Source organism: Anthonomus grandis, chromosome 14 (assembly GCF_022605725.1).
Source record: "Anthonomus grandis grandis chromosome 14, icAntGran1.3, whole genome shotgun sequence".
Taxonomy (NCBI): domain Eukaryota; kingdom Metazoa; phylum Arthropoda; class Insecta; order Coleoptera; family Curculionidae; genus Anthonomus; species Anthonomus grandis.
In genome coordinates, this window is record NC_065559.1 from 8,467,963 (window position 1) to 8,481,745 (window position 13,783).

General features: G+C 31.3%; 1 protein-coding gene across 1 annotated transcript; it reads right to left on the reverse strand.

Annotated features, from left to right (window-relative positions):
* Positions 1 to 722: 722 nt before the first annotated feature.
* Positions 723 to 13,269, reverse strand: LOC126744431 (3-ketoacyl-CoA thiolase, mitochondrial). The gene is made up of 8 exons (XM_050451842.1): positions 13,059 to 13,269; positions 9,108 to 9,274; positions 7,956 to 8,087; positions 7,608 to 7,872; positions 1,904 to 2,079; positions 1,645 to 1,845; positions 1,431 to 1,585; positions 723 to 1,081 (listed from the first exon to the last, which is right to left on the reverse strand). Exons 1-8 carry the CDS (start codon positions 13,075 to 13,077, stop codon positions 1,000 to 1,002), a joined length of 1,197 nt encoding a protein of 398 aa, XP_050307799.1. The 5' UTR covers positions 13,078 to 13,269; the 3' UTR covers positions 723 to 999.
* Between the last annotated feature and the right edge of the window lie 514 nt (positions 13,270 to 13,783).

Sequence of the window (13,783 nt, forward strand, 5' to 3'; positions counted from 1 at the left end):
TGCGACTGAATTTCTGTCTTTTAAACTCAAAAATGTCATTATCCCTCAACAAAGCACGTCTAGTGATTTTTCTGTTATAATTGCCGTCAACGATAATCTATGCGGTTTCTTTTATCCTCAAAGGTGCACTAGGGAAGCATTGGTTGGGCTGAGGCCTTTCAAATAAAAGTATTGTATCACATATCGATGACCAATTTTCTCCATTTTCACAAATTCAGACTGAAATTAGAGGATTCGCATTTATTTGTGGAGAAAAGACTTCCCCTACTAACTTTTCAATAATAGAGGAATTGCGAAGTAAGTTGGTAAGTAAGTAGTAAGTTGTGAGTGCAGTATAATTAATAGTGAAAATAAATTAAACAATAGGCGGGTACGAATTCTAGGATGTTAATAGCATTGAAACAATGCAAAGAGATTCCTATAAATATTCAATACCGGATATTTATAGCTTATTATTTATTATAATTATTAAATAATAAGCTATAAATGTCCAAGTTAAAGTTCCAAAAAAGACTACAAAGGCCGTTCAAAACTAAACTTAATAGCATAAATCTACCGAGCTCAATGAACACTGACATCTAGAATGTCTGGGATAAGTGAATAGTCCTCTAAGAAGAAATAAGAATAGCCAAAGTTATAATAATAATAATAATAATAATAATAATAATAATAATACAAGTAATTGTGGCCTAGAAACCGCTGGATTAAAAAAAAACTCAACATAAGTAAAAAAATTACAATTTTATATTACCTACTTAAAATTCCATAATAGAACAATACAATATATGAAAAATACTTGCGACAAAAAAACTATAAAATTACTGCCATATAGCAATCAAATATAATTAAATTTTCTTAAAATGGGTACCTATGTAAAAAAGTATTTAAATGCAGTCTTCTAATCGATTTAAAACTTAATTATTGTTTAAGACTTATTCTATGTTTTTTTTTACGTAGCACCATTTGATTTGTAAATATATCAAAATAAAAAAAATTCTCTTATAAAGCTTCAATCAAAACGGCGATACCTTGACCTCCACCGATGCAGGCCGAGCCAATACCCAATTTTGCGTTTCTTCTCCTAAAAAATAAATAAAAAAAACATAAAGTCGTGAATTAGTGTATAATTTTTTAGAGTTATATAAGTGACAAAAAAGTTTCAAATTAGTAGATTTGTAGGCAACAAAATATATTGAAAGAACTCGTCCATTATCTTAAAGAGACCTACGTAACTAGAGAAAAAATAAAAAACTCCAAGTCTCACTTTCCTGACACTTTAATGTGTTCGTGACACATAAAAAGATGTTTTGAGACCGAGACTTGGAGTTCTTTATTTTTTCTCTAACAAAATATATGCCTATACTTTTTCTGTGACCTAAATAAACCCACAAATATCACCTTGTACGTATTTCTGTTTAAATTCTTCATACCTGAGTTCATGTACTAAGTGAGCGGTAATTCTACTACCAGAAGCAGCTAACGGATGTCCCATAGCGATAGCACCACCGTTAACGTTCAATTTATTCAGGTCCAAACCTAAATCTTTTGCGCAGGCCAAAGTTTGGGCTCCAAAAGCTTCATTAATCTAAAGAAAAAGTAATACATTTTTCACTATCGTACAATTACTGGAAATATAATATATACCTCAACCAAATCAATATCATTCAAAGTCTTTCCAGTTGCTTTTAAAATAGCTTTGATGGCGGGAGAAGGTCCGATACCCATAATAGTGGGGTCTACACCAACAAGAGAATAAGCCAAAATCCTCGCTAAAGGTTTAAGGTTGCTTTGCTTCAAGGCTTGTTCACTTGCTAAAACGATTGCTCCAGCTCCATCGCAAATACCCTGCAGTATTCGACTATTATTGCCCAAAATAATTATCAAATAAGAGTTTAATACATACAGAAGATGATCCGGCAGTAACAATTCCGTCTTTCTGGAATACAGTAGGTAGCTTGGAAAGACCCTCAATAGTCGTTTGTGGTCTTGGATGTTCGTCGACGGAGACATTAACGATTTCTTTCTTAACCTTTACTGGTACCGGTACCAGTTCTTCATTGAATCTGCCAGCATCTTGAGCTGAAATTAAATTAAATTCATGCGAAGTCAAAATCGAAACAATTCTAAAACTATCACGGCTGTTAAAATTTCGCTTCAAAAATTTTCTAATATTTTCATCGGAAAAAAGCGTTTAAGAATGTTGGATTTTTTACTAGTGGTGTATAGATTTTCGTTTGTGACAAAAGCAGATTTAGTGCCAAACGATGGAAATATTTTAATTCTGAAAGGAGATTTGTTTATAAAGGTTGACTTGGTAGTCGACATTGAGGTATGAGAGTTGGAATCAGCACATTGACTGCCTAGGACTATACTTTTTAATTAAATAAAACAAAATCTTTTAATAAACCGGGATTTTTATAACTATATCATTGTGGAGATTACTTTTAAGTGTTTTAAAAATAAATAATTTTCAAATTCGATTTGCATCAATTTCTATAGTATTTTTCACCCAAGGTGCCTAAAGCTTTTTTTAAAGCCTAAGAAGATCGCAAGATTCTTCGCTCCAAAAAATTTGACCAGCAAAATGGAGCTTTAATAGTCATGGAATCTAAAAATACATTTTCATTAAAAGAATCGGAACTCAAAAGTAAAATTACCCGATGAGAAAAAGAACTTAAGGTCAAAGAAAACTTTCATAAAAAAAGGCAAAGAAAGTCTCAGAGGTTTCAAGATGAAGCAATTGAGACAAACTAGGAGCTAGAAGCTAGAGTTGGAACGCAAGGTTATTGATTCTCCAAACTCACAGATTACAATTTAAGAGGAAAAAGTAAATGTAAAGTAAATACTCTAATCAAAACTATTGAAAACCGAACAGCTTAGCAGTACTTAGTGTGGATAATCAGGAATTAAAGAAAATCGCAGCAGGATAGGATTTGTTCAATGAAGACTCTTAAAGTAAGAAATGAATGGTATACTAGTGAATGATATAGGAGAAAGCTAGGAGTGACATCCTATGTTAGAAAGACATCCACTGTAACCTCAATCTCTCTATAGCCGGATGCAAATCTAGCACTGCATCCTTCCTTATACAGCGAAATAAAAAAAATTATATGCCAGATTAACGTATGTTGTAGAAAAATTGTTATATGTTATATTGTTGTTTGACTCTAGTGCCCCAAACCTGCCTCGAAATTTGTCTTTCTCTGTGCCATCGAATTTATTCGAACAAAAGGATATGTATACAGGGTGTTTTTTAATATTGCGACAAAATTCAGGGAGGCATATGTCCTAAACATCTTAGATTTTACACTAGAGGGTGATAAAATTGAAAGAAAAAACTTACTTTTTTCGATTTTTTTTTTATACATGTATTCGAATGTTTTACCGGAAAAGTTAAAAAAAAATGCTGAAAATAGAGGTATAAAAGTAATAATACTTTATTAAGATAATCAGATTTATGCATTATGGCTATCCACCATAAAGGTTTTTATTTTTTTATGCGAAAACTGTGCATCGGATGAACAATTACCAAAAGATTAGATATGCTCTAAAAGAAATAAAGAATTAAAAAATATTTTTTATTACAAGAAAAACCAGTGGCCTGTAACATTTTCTTTTAAAAAAATATTCAGTTCAAAGCCCGCATGAACGCCAATGGCGAATATAAAAATTTAAATTGTATATACTATACGTACAGTAGTGGCAGAAAGTAGAGCAACTTTTAAAAAAATAAAATTTCTTGACAACTAACAAAGGAATAACAATGATATTTATCCACAATACTTTTGGTCAAGTAGGTAGTCTTAAATCAGATAAGAATTGACCTTCTAAATATTTCTGTTTATTTTTAAACTGATAAGAATTTGTGTACCTGGCAAAAAGTAGAGCAACATTTTTCTTAGAACTTACAAATCGAATAATATTAGTTTAATTCCAGCTGTTTACCGGTTGCATTAAAAGCAAAGTTAGTTTACAATGCCTAGAGGACGGCCTTTATCCGTTGATTTAAAAACACGAATTATAGACTGTCACAAAAATGGTGAAAAACGAATCAATATTGCAAGAAGGTTTAGTTTGAATAAATCTATAGTATCGCGAATAATTTCACGTTATGTGAAGCATGGACATGTTTTACCTAGAAAAAAAACAGGAAGACCAAGAAAAACCGATAAATATCAAGATAAACAAATTTTGAAAATATCTCAGAGTCAGAGTATCCATTTTTGGGTTCAAGTAAAATAAAGCAGCGTTTATCAGAAGAATTAGGCATTCAGGTATCTTCAAGGACAATAAGAAGTAGATTATGCGAGGCCAAATTATTTCCAAGACGTCCAGCAAAAAAGCCCTTATTATCTGCAAAAAACTGACGAGCCCGTCTTCTTTTTGCTCGATCTCATTTGCACTGGACAATTAATGACTGGAAAAAGATAATATTCAGCGACGAATCAAAGTTTAACTTGTTTCAAAGTGATGGAATAGCATATGTTCGACGTCCTGCAAACCAAAGATTAAATCCCAGATACACTTGTCCAACAGTAAAACATGGTGGTGGATCAGTTATGGCGTGGGCTGCTTTTCCGGTTTCGGAATGGGGCCACTTCATAAAATTGATGGGATAATGGATAGATTTATGTACAAAGATATTCTGGAAAATGAAATGGTTTCATATGCAGACGAAAAAATGCCCCTTAGGCACCTTTTCAGTATGACAATGATCCAAAGCATTCTTCTAAATATGTAAAGGCTTGGTTTAGACAGCAATATATTCAAGTAATGGACTGGCCAAGTCAATCACCAGATTTAAACCCCATCGAGAACCTATGGGAAATTTTGGATAGGAAAATAAGGGGGAAAACTTACAAAAATAAGGACGAATTGTTCAATGCATTACACGAAGCTTGGATTAATATGGACCCAGTAATAATTTCTAGGTTACTGCAATCTATGCGCCACCGTTGTGAGGAAGTTATCAAAAATGATGGATATTTTACAAAATACTAAAATTGTAATTGTATTTCAGTTTTTACTAAAAGAAAAACATCAATTCTTAAAAAGTTGCTCTACTTTTTTCCGCCCCAGAATTAATTTTTGTACATAAAAAATATAAACAAAGAATATTAAGTTAAGTTGTTGATAGATTTATAATGCTTAGATCTTATTGGTATTATATTTCCAATATGATTGTATTTTCTTACTAAATAAAATAGATGTGTTTAAAATAAAGAAGTTGCTCTGCTTTCTGCCACTACTGTATATAAAACTACATACCGATTTTCAGAAAAATATCTACAGGGGTATCAAATTTATCGAAAAAAGTAAGTTTTTGCCTTTCAACTGTACTACCCTAAGGTGCAAAATCTAAGACGTTAAGGACATATGTTCATAGGAACTTTTTACTTGAAATGGATTTCTTTGTAAACTTCTCTCCCTATATATTTCTGTTACGGACCTTTTCTCACACAAAAAAAAATTCATTAGAATCTGTGACATTTAGTCCTTTCACTTTTAATACAGTTTTTTTTCAAAATTTGGATCTAGATTGATCCAGATTTATTTGAAAGGAATAGCATTGTTAGTCAATCACGTGGCATACATTTAATAGAGAATGTTTTTTTTTAAATAGGCAAATAAGTAAGTACTGCCCCTATTTAGGCATTCTAAATATGAACTCTATCAGAAATAAGGTAGGTGAACTTGAATTATTTCTGATGATTGTAGAGTTTCCTGATATTTTAGTATTAATAGAACACTGGTGAAAAAAAGATGAACCACTGTCTATTAAAAATTATATTGTGATGTCTAGAAAATTCTTACGGGGAACATTATGATAAATATAAACTAGAAAAAATAAATATGAAAAAAGTATTGACTCACTAATTTAAAAATAAAATAAAATTTGGGTGTGGCTTTTGAAACAACTGACGTCAAATTTGAACAAAACATGTATCCATATGACATTTTTTACTTTGAGAGTCTCTGCTCAGCAGCACTGCGCAGGTGCAGGCATTTTGTTAAAGAAATACAATGTGCAACTGACGATGAGTTAGACACATTCTTTAATGTAGTGATAAAAGTTCTTAAAACAACATGGATCTACATAAAGCTCTTATCGTAACGGGAGATTTTCATGTTTACAAAATTGAAAGAAATACTAGATATCTACTGTAATTTTTTCAGGTCTTTTAAGCTTAAAAGACACGTTAAATATAACACTTGAAATGAGAGATGTCTGGATAATTTATTCACTAACACTGATGGATCTATTAAGTCAGTTGATCTCACTTACATCTCAGACCATAAAGGTATCTTTTTTAAAACACCAATATTTATCCACAAATTCTCAAACCAGAGTCTGTTATAGACCAATAACAGATGATGGTATCTCGAATCTATAAGAAAACATGCTTAACTGGAATTTTAATTTTATTAATGATAATGGTTTAAATATTGATTTAACCTTCAAAATGCTAATTGACATACTAACAAAGTTCATTAATATTTTTTATCCAGAAAAATCAAAATTATTTATTAAGAACATTCCTAATAAACAATCAAATACAGAAAATATATAAGATCTGCAAAATCAAAGCAAATGACGAATTTATAAAAAAAATCTAGTAACCCTCAACAAGTTAAGAGGAAGCTTGGAACAAAAAATAATAACTTTAACCCGAATTCAAAACTCCCTGCAAACAGTGTTAATATCCAGTTTTGTTCAACCACTGAAATTATGATAAATAAACTTAAAAATTCTCAACAAACATCTACGGACTATTTCATTGAAAAGCATACCATATTTAGATTTAATCCTATCCTCAGAGATAAAAAATAATAATAGCAAAGATCCGGGCGGTATTAACACAAGATTCAATAAAGCAATAAAAAATATAATAGTTAAACCTCTTACTATATTAATAAACCAATCTGTAGCTTGCAATGCATTCCTAAAGTTTTCAAAACTGCAAAGGTACTATTTCTCATCAATAAGAAAGGCCCAATTGCTGACTGTATCGTAAACAATTATCGTCCTACATCTCTGTTGTCAATATTGTCAATTTAAAATAACCAACACTTTGACCCGAAAGCAATTTGGATTCCAAAAACCAATGACTTCTTTTAACTGCGTACCAGCTAGATTTAAAGCTCTTAACTTTACTCAATTAAAAAAACAAATCAAGATGTATCTTCCTTTTGTTCGATAAGTACTTCGGATCCAGTTTTAACCTGCTGTTTTATTACCTATTTTTTTTGTAGTTTTAAAAATTTTATTTTTAATGTTAATCAATGTTTCGTAATTTTATTTGTGTCATTTAATATATTTAATTCCATTTTATTATACCAATATATTATCTATCTATCCAAAATATAATAAATAAACAGGTCAAAATCGTGAAAATTGAGCATAGCAAACTAAAATAATCACAGCCAAAGCCTAAGTTTGACGGTTTGTGTTGCTGTTCTTATACAATTGTTATATATTACAAGATTCGATTCACAAGTTAGTAAAATGTACAAGCAACAAAAATATCTAAACTGGCAATCAATAAACAAATAAAATCTTATTTGACGGAACACTAATCCAACCCCTAATAAAATTTATATCTTACCAGCCTTCCAGGTTTGTTGTGACCTGAGCGCAAACTGGTCAACCTCTTCTCTGGTAAGTTTAAATTGAGCGCCCAGTTTCTCAGCGGTAAGTCCCATGGACATATTGCAATACGAATCCCCAAGTCCGAGCCATAAAGAATCTTCCAATTGAGGAGTTTTACCGAGAGGAACTCCCCATCTAAGACCTCTGGCTACGTGAGGATACGTGGACATGCTCTCTACACCTCCTGCCAAACTGATTTGAGCGAAACCTGTTTCAATATCCTGAAAAGTGTCAAAGAAATGACAATTTGAAAGTAGACACGATTCTAAGAAGTCTTTGAGAGTAATAAAACATTTTTGTATACCTGGACGCCATTAACCACAGATTGAAATCCAGATCCGCATAACCTGTTTACTGAATAAGCGGGTTTTTCAATTGGAATGCCACTACGAAGAGCGGCATGGCGAGCAGCTAAAGTAGCGTCAAATGCAACGTGCTAAAATACATTTAATTTATTAATATAAAGGGTGATCTAGTTTTAGGTCTTTTTTGACGAAAATAAAGAAAAAAATTGACTATGCTAAATCAGAGCTTTCCTAAGTCTGATTAAAACTTGATATATAGAAGCATTGGAATAATTGTATACTCAAGAAAATTCTCCTTAATTTACAATTCTGAACGCCTATTTTTTTAACTGATGTATAGTAACAATGTATTCTTGAGGGACTCAAATGTAAATGAAAAAAAAAAAGAAAAGAAATAAAAATCTAGAATATGTTAACAAATTAATATTTTTTTGTGATCTTAGGCCTAAATTACGGGTATGTCAAAGGTTTTATTGTGGATAGGGATAAATTTCCAATACATTATTCCTTAATTAGTCCACTGGAATGTATAGTTTTCATTACAAATAATAGCATACAAGTAATGATAATTGCTTATTCCCTATAAAGAATATTCCCTGAGAATCCCTCTTAACTTTTTTCATACCTTGCCAATAAAATATACTTTCTGAAGTCTTAGGGAGAAAACCACTCTTTCTTTAGATACAATCTCTTAACATACATTAAATTTGTTTTCTTATCATCACAAAATTTATATATAATATTATGTTGTGGATGGTTTGTAGCAAATATTATATTCCTATAAACATTCAAAAAATCGCATAATTGTTTTTTATTTCCAGCTTTATTTGCACTACTATTTAAAACCTTATCGTATATTATGATAAGCTATCTCTTATATATGAACTTATTTACTTAGGATTTACCAGTTACCAAGATTTGCCATGGATATTTAAATATCTAATAATGATAAATTAGATATAAAATGTTCTGACAAAAAAAGAATATTAGCAGTAATAGCCCAAAGGAATTAATAGATAAATTATTAAGTAATTTAAGTTCTGTATTGCTTTATTCACTATTTTTATTCGAAAATGTTCTATGCTCACACTTAAACCAGAAGACCAAGGCTTTCTTAAATTATAAAATACAATATTTCTATTTATACTTACAGCTCCTACAATTCCAAGAATAACAGTATCAACCTGCTCAGGTTTAACATTGGCAGATGCTAGTGCAGCCTTGTTGGCAATACTTTGCAATTCAGTTACATGCAAGTCCTTCAACTTGCCTCCAAAGGTTCCAAATACAGTTCTCTTGGCACCAACAATAAATGTATCTATAATTTATGAGAGAGGATACTATAAGATATATGAAATAAAAAATAAAGAAAATAAGGAGACAGGAGGCACAGTTAGGGCAGAGTAGGAGATACATCACATACACAGCAAAATCTTGGATGTGTTGCAGGAGGTGCGTTTATTCAAGCACAGTTTTACAGAAATTATGTGTCAGTCAGTAATATCTTGTCTGACTTATGAATTCTATTTTGGTGATCCCATAATAGAACTTTTTTTGTATGTTAATTGTTGATATGATGGCCACCGAATCGGATACAGAATTTAAGCAGCAACTTTTGCTTTATATGCAGAGAAAAAAGTTTTTTATTTAAGCTATGGAAAAATATAAAGTTACAGGAAATAAAATTTATGAAAGAAGTCTTATTATATTCTTTTTTTTGTAAAGCAGAAATCTGCATATCAGACACTATCCCATGACACACCCCATTTAACATGTCACAGTTTTTCTCTACCTTATGCTGTCCACTTATTTAAGTCCGTATGACACACAAAACTGTACTGTGTGCCTGAGTTCTTGTAATATGAGAAGCAAAAAATATTTTGTATATTTGGCTAAATATACATAAAACAAATAATGTTTCTCTAATATGTATTTCTTAATTCATTTCTGTATGATATATGCTAGTGGAGTCAGAGGTGTAATATGTCATGCTTGGCTTGTAAAAGGTGTAAAACTAAATGTGTGTCTAAGACTTGTCCACCAGAGGACGAAATTTATGATGCAGCATGATGGTAGTATATCAATTTTTTGCCGGCCTCAGTACTACAAAGTGTCACTCTATAGCTCTGACACAACGTAAAATCATATTTTATTGTGATGACAATGAGACTCAACGAAGTATAGACAAACTTGTGATAGTTTTGAAAGATCAAAGGCAGAATGTAAAAAAGAGGACGCCATTACACTAAAGCTTCAAAAAGAAATGAAAGGACATCAAGTTTGGAGTTTGAAAAATTATCTATTACTATACTAAATCAGTTGACCCAGAAAATTTTGCTACAGATCCTCAATAAAAAATACTAGACTAAAAATTGAAGATCAAAGAAAGGAAATATTGAAGCCTAACACTGAAATAATAAGAACTACAGTTAAGAACGACGAACGTCTAAAGGAAATTAATCTTCTTAAACTCAGAGAGAAGACTCAAACTAGTGAGCTAAACAACATAATGAAACCAAAGACAAGTCTGCTAACTAGTTTGGAGTGTCTTACTAAGGAAAATAAAGCTTATTTAAGGGACCTTTAAAGAGTTCAATTGAGGGAAAAATCTATTGGGAACAATATATTAAGCAACACTACGCAGGTAGTACAGAACACAACCAAAACATCTAAGTTGATGTGTGATGCCTGCCCTAAAATACATGAACTGAGGTGAAAAACTTCCACTTTGAAGAAAGAAGTTACCACAGACTAGCATCATTCAGTGCAAAAATATTAGTTATTCAATTTATTTCTGAATATCTTTTATTTTTTCAGTCAACTCCAAGTAGTAACAATGTTCAAAATGAATTTGCTGGTCGGGATGTTTCACTGCCTAATATTCCACCAAATAAAGCTTTTTTAGAGTAGACAGTGACAAGTCACATGTGGCCAATGGTAAGCTAAAAAAAGCCATAAAAATTGATATTTTCACCATTACAATTGATTACTGATCCCATGTTTAATTTCTTAATTAACCTCCACTCCCGGATAAATGGTGGTGGGGCCTCTGCAGCTGTTTTATGTGATCTGTGAAAACCATTTGACTGTCTCTGCCATGGCATTCTCCTTGGTAAGCTTTATTACTATGGCTTTCAGAGGGTTACATCCCCATGGTTTTCTTCATGTGAGTGTTCTGACTTCCATCTCCCCGGGAGTTCTACAGGGATCTGTTCTGGAGCTTGTACTTTTTCTCCTGGACATAAATGATCTTATGAACCTTAATGTTCAGGGAAAATTTATTCTATTTGCAGGTGATACCACACTTCTCTGTCATGATCCTGACATGGATTCTATGCAGACTACAATGACAGCGGATCTTCAGGTTGAAAATCTTTGGTTTGAGTCAAACTTGGTGTCACTAAGTCCTCAAAAAGCAAAATTAATGTGCTTTAAGTGTGTTCTTGACCATGTGCCTATTTCTTAATCTCTAGTACAGTCTGAGCGTACAAAGTAGTTGTAGGTTGTTACTCTAGATTTCTTTATGACAAATATTTGTTAAAATAATAAAGCATATTTTGATTTGCTTTATTTAATTTAAAACAGGAATAATGATGTTTATGAATTATGGCCATGGAAGCATAACACATACTGAGTCTTGCCATATCCTACATAATACATCATTTAAACACAGAAACCCATCATTTAATGCCCTAAATGCTTATAGAACTTTTTTTGAAAATCTAATAAAAAGTATACAGAGTATCAAAGTGTTAACGACCAACTTTTTTTAATTTCTTTGATTTCCATAATAAAAAAAATATATAATAACTTTTGTTATTATGCATAATTTTTGTACATTTATTAAAATTGTGCAAGGTTTTAATTTGACATATGGTGTTGGTTTTTATTAGTTAGGTTCTTATTTGTTTCGTTATTTATATTTATCAACAATGGAAAAACTTCATTGAAAATTTCACTTATTAACAAATATCAAATTATAATCTAACCTACATCCAGCTCCAACACATGCATAACATTGCTTTTAAATTTGCTAAGTGAGCCTCCAAATGAATCAAGAGTCATTCAGAGATGTCAATTCAGAAGACTTACTGATTGATCCAATGGACTGTGTATACAAAAAGTCAATGAACATGGAACCGTCTAGTTTATAGAAAATTTTTTAAATGCTAGAGGAAGTGTTAAAGAAAATACATGTCAGGATATATTCTTTAAAGGGAATGATATGCAAAACTTGCCAATATAGCAAAGTTGGTCAAATACAGTGAACATCAAATCTTTCCAAAAAATATTTGGATTTAAACTGTTCTTTCCAATTACCAAGCTTTTAGCCAGATTTATTTTTAAATTATGATTTCTACAAAATAAGGCAACAGTCTTAATATCAGAATTAAACTTAGTGTTAACATCCTGCAATGAAAATAAATATTACTTTATATATTTGTGTCATCAAAATATTGCTGTGATTTAGAGTTTAAAATTAATCTATTCATATCAAAAACATTAATTCAAAATAACAATAGCCCCATTATCAAGCCCTGTGGAACACCCATATTTAAACTCAGAAAATCAGACTGCTGCCCAAATGTATCCTTACCACTTATTAATACCGACTCAGATCTCTTATTTAGATATGCTTAAAAAATTGAGCCAGAGTTTGAGCCGAGAAGCCAATATAATTTAATTTAGCCAAAAGCAGTATTATAGTCAAAAGTCGGTGATTGAGCAATTTACAACCCAATGATTTTTAATTTTTTTTTGTATGTTTAGGAAGCTTACCTGTATTATATATAAAAAATACAAAAACAAATTCCTTGCTGAAATTTAGCACAGTCATACAGTTATTTAATTATTTTCTTCATTGCTTCTGATAACACTGACCACACTTGTTATAGTGCCATAGTTTTTTCTAAAGCCTGACCATATGGAAAATTGATAGCTGGTTAAAAAGAAAGCTTTGTGGTTGGTATAAATCTAAATCTGATAGTGATATTTGCATGGGTTTGCTGTCAATTTAACTATAATTTATACTATGATCACATTAATCTCCCCTATTTCAAATCAGAATCCCCAGATGTAACAATATGATAATATCAACTTACTTTTTACTAAGGCAGCCATTTTCGACAAAAATTAATAATTCTATTAGAAACAGGTCTGCTAGCAGGTCTTCAATATTTTGCTACCAACTCAGCACTGAAATTCTCATATAATTTAATAAATGAGTTTTAATTTGCTTCTATTTCTATATTATCTGGCAGTCAAAGTCCAAACTCGAATGCAGGAGATTACAAAGTACAATTTGAAAAATGTATTTTGTAAAAAGAGGTTTGTAAAAACAACAATAAATAAAAATGAACTTTGATCAGAATCCAACCTAACCTACAAATAAATAAATAATAAGACAAGAAACTGTCAACATCAATAAATACGTGAACGTGATTGATTTGACATAGTTTGAAGTTTCTAAGGGTGCTTCTATGTAAGTCGTTCGCGAACGCGATAGTCGCCAGCAAATCTCGTTGTTGCTCACGATACCATTGTCGCAACTTACTATGCACGAATTTTGAAGGGAATCACCGATGGTGTTTGCTGTAATTTAGCTTTTGCCTTTGTGTCTATGAAGTGCAGGTTGAGTATTTTACTCCCAATTAAAATGTGTGAGCTAGAAATAATGTTTTATTATCAAGAATAAGTGTGTGGTAATGGCCGCAGATTAAAGTAAAGAAGAGATGTTTAAACACATTTGTATATACCATTCTGAATATTTTTATTTAAAAATATATTTAGCAAACATACTGGGTGTCCCGAACATACATAGAAAAAT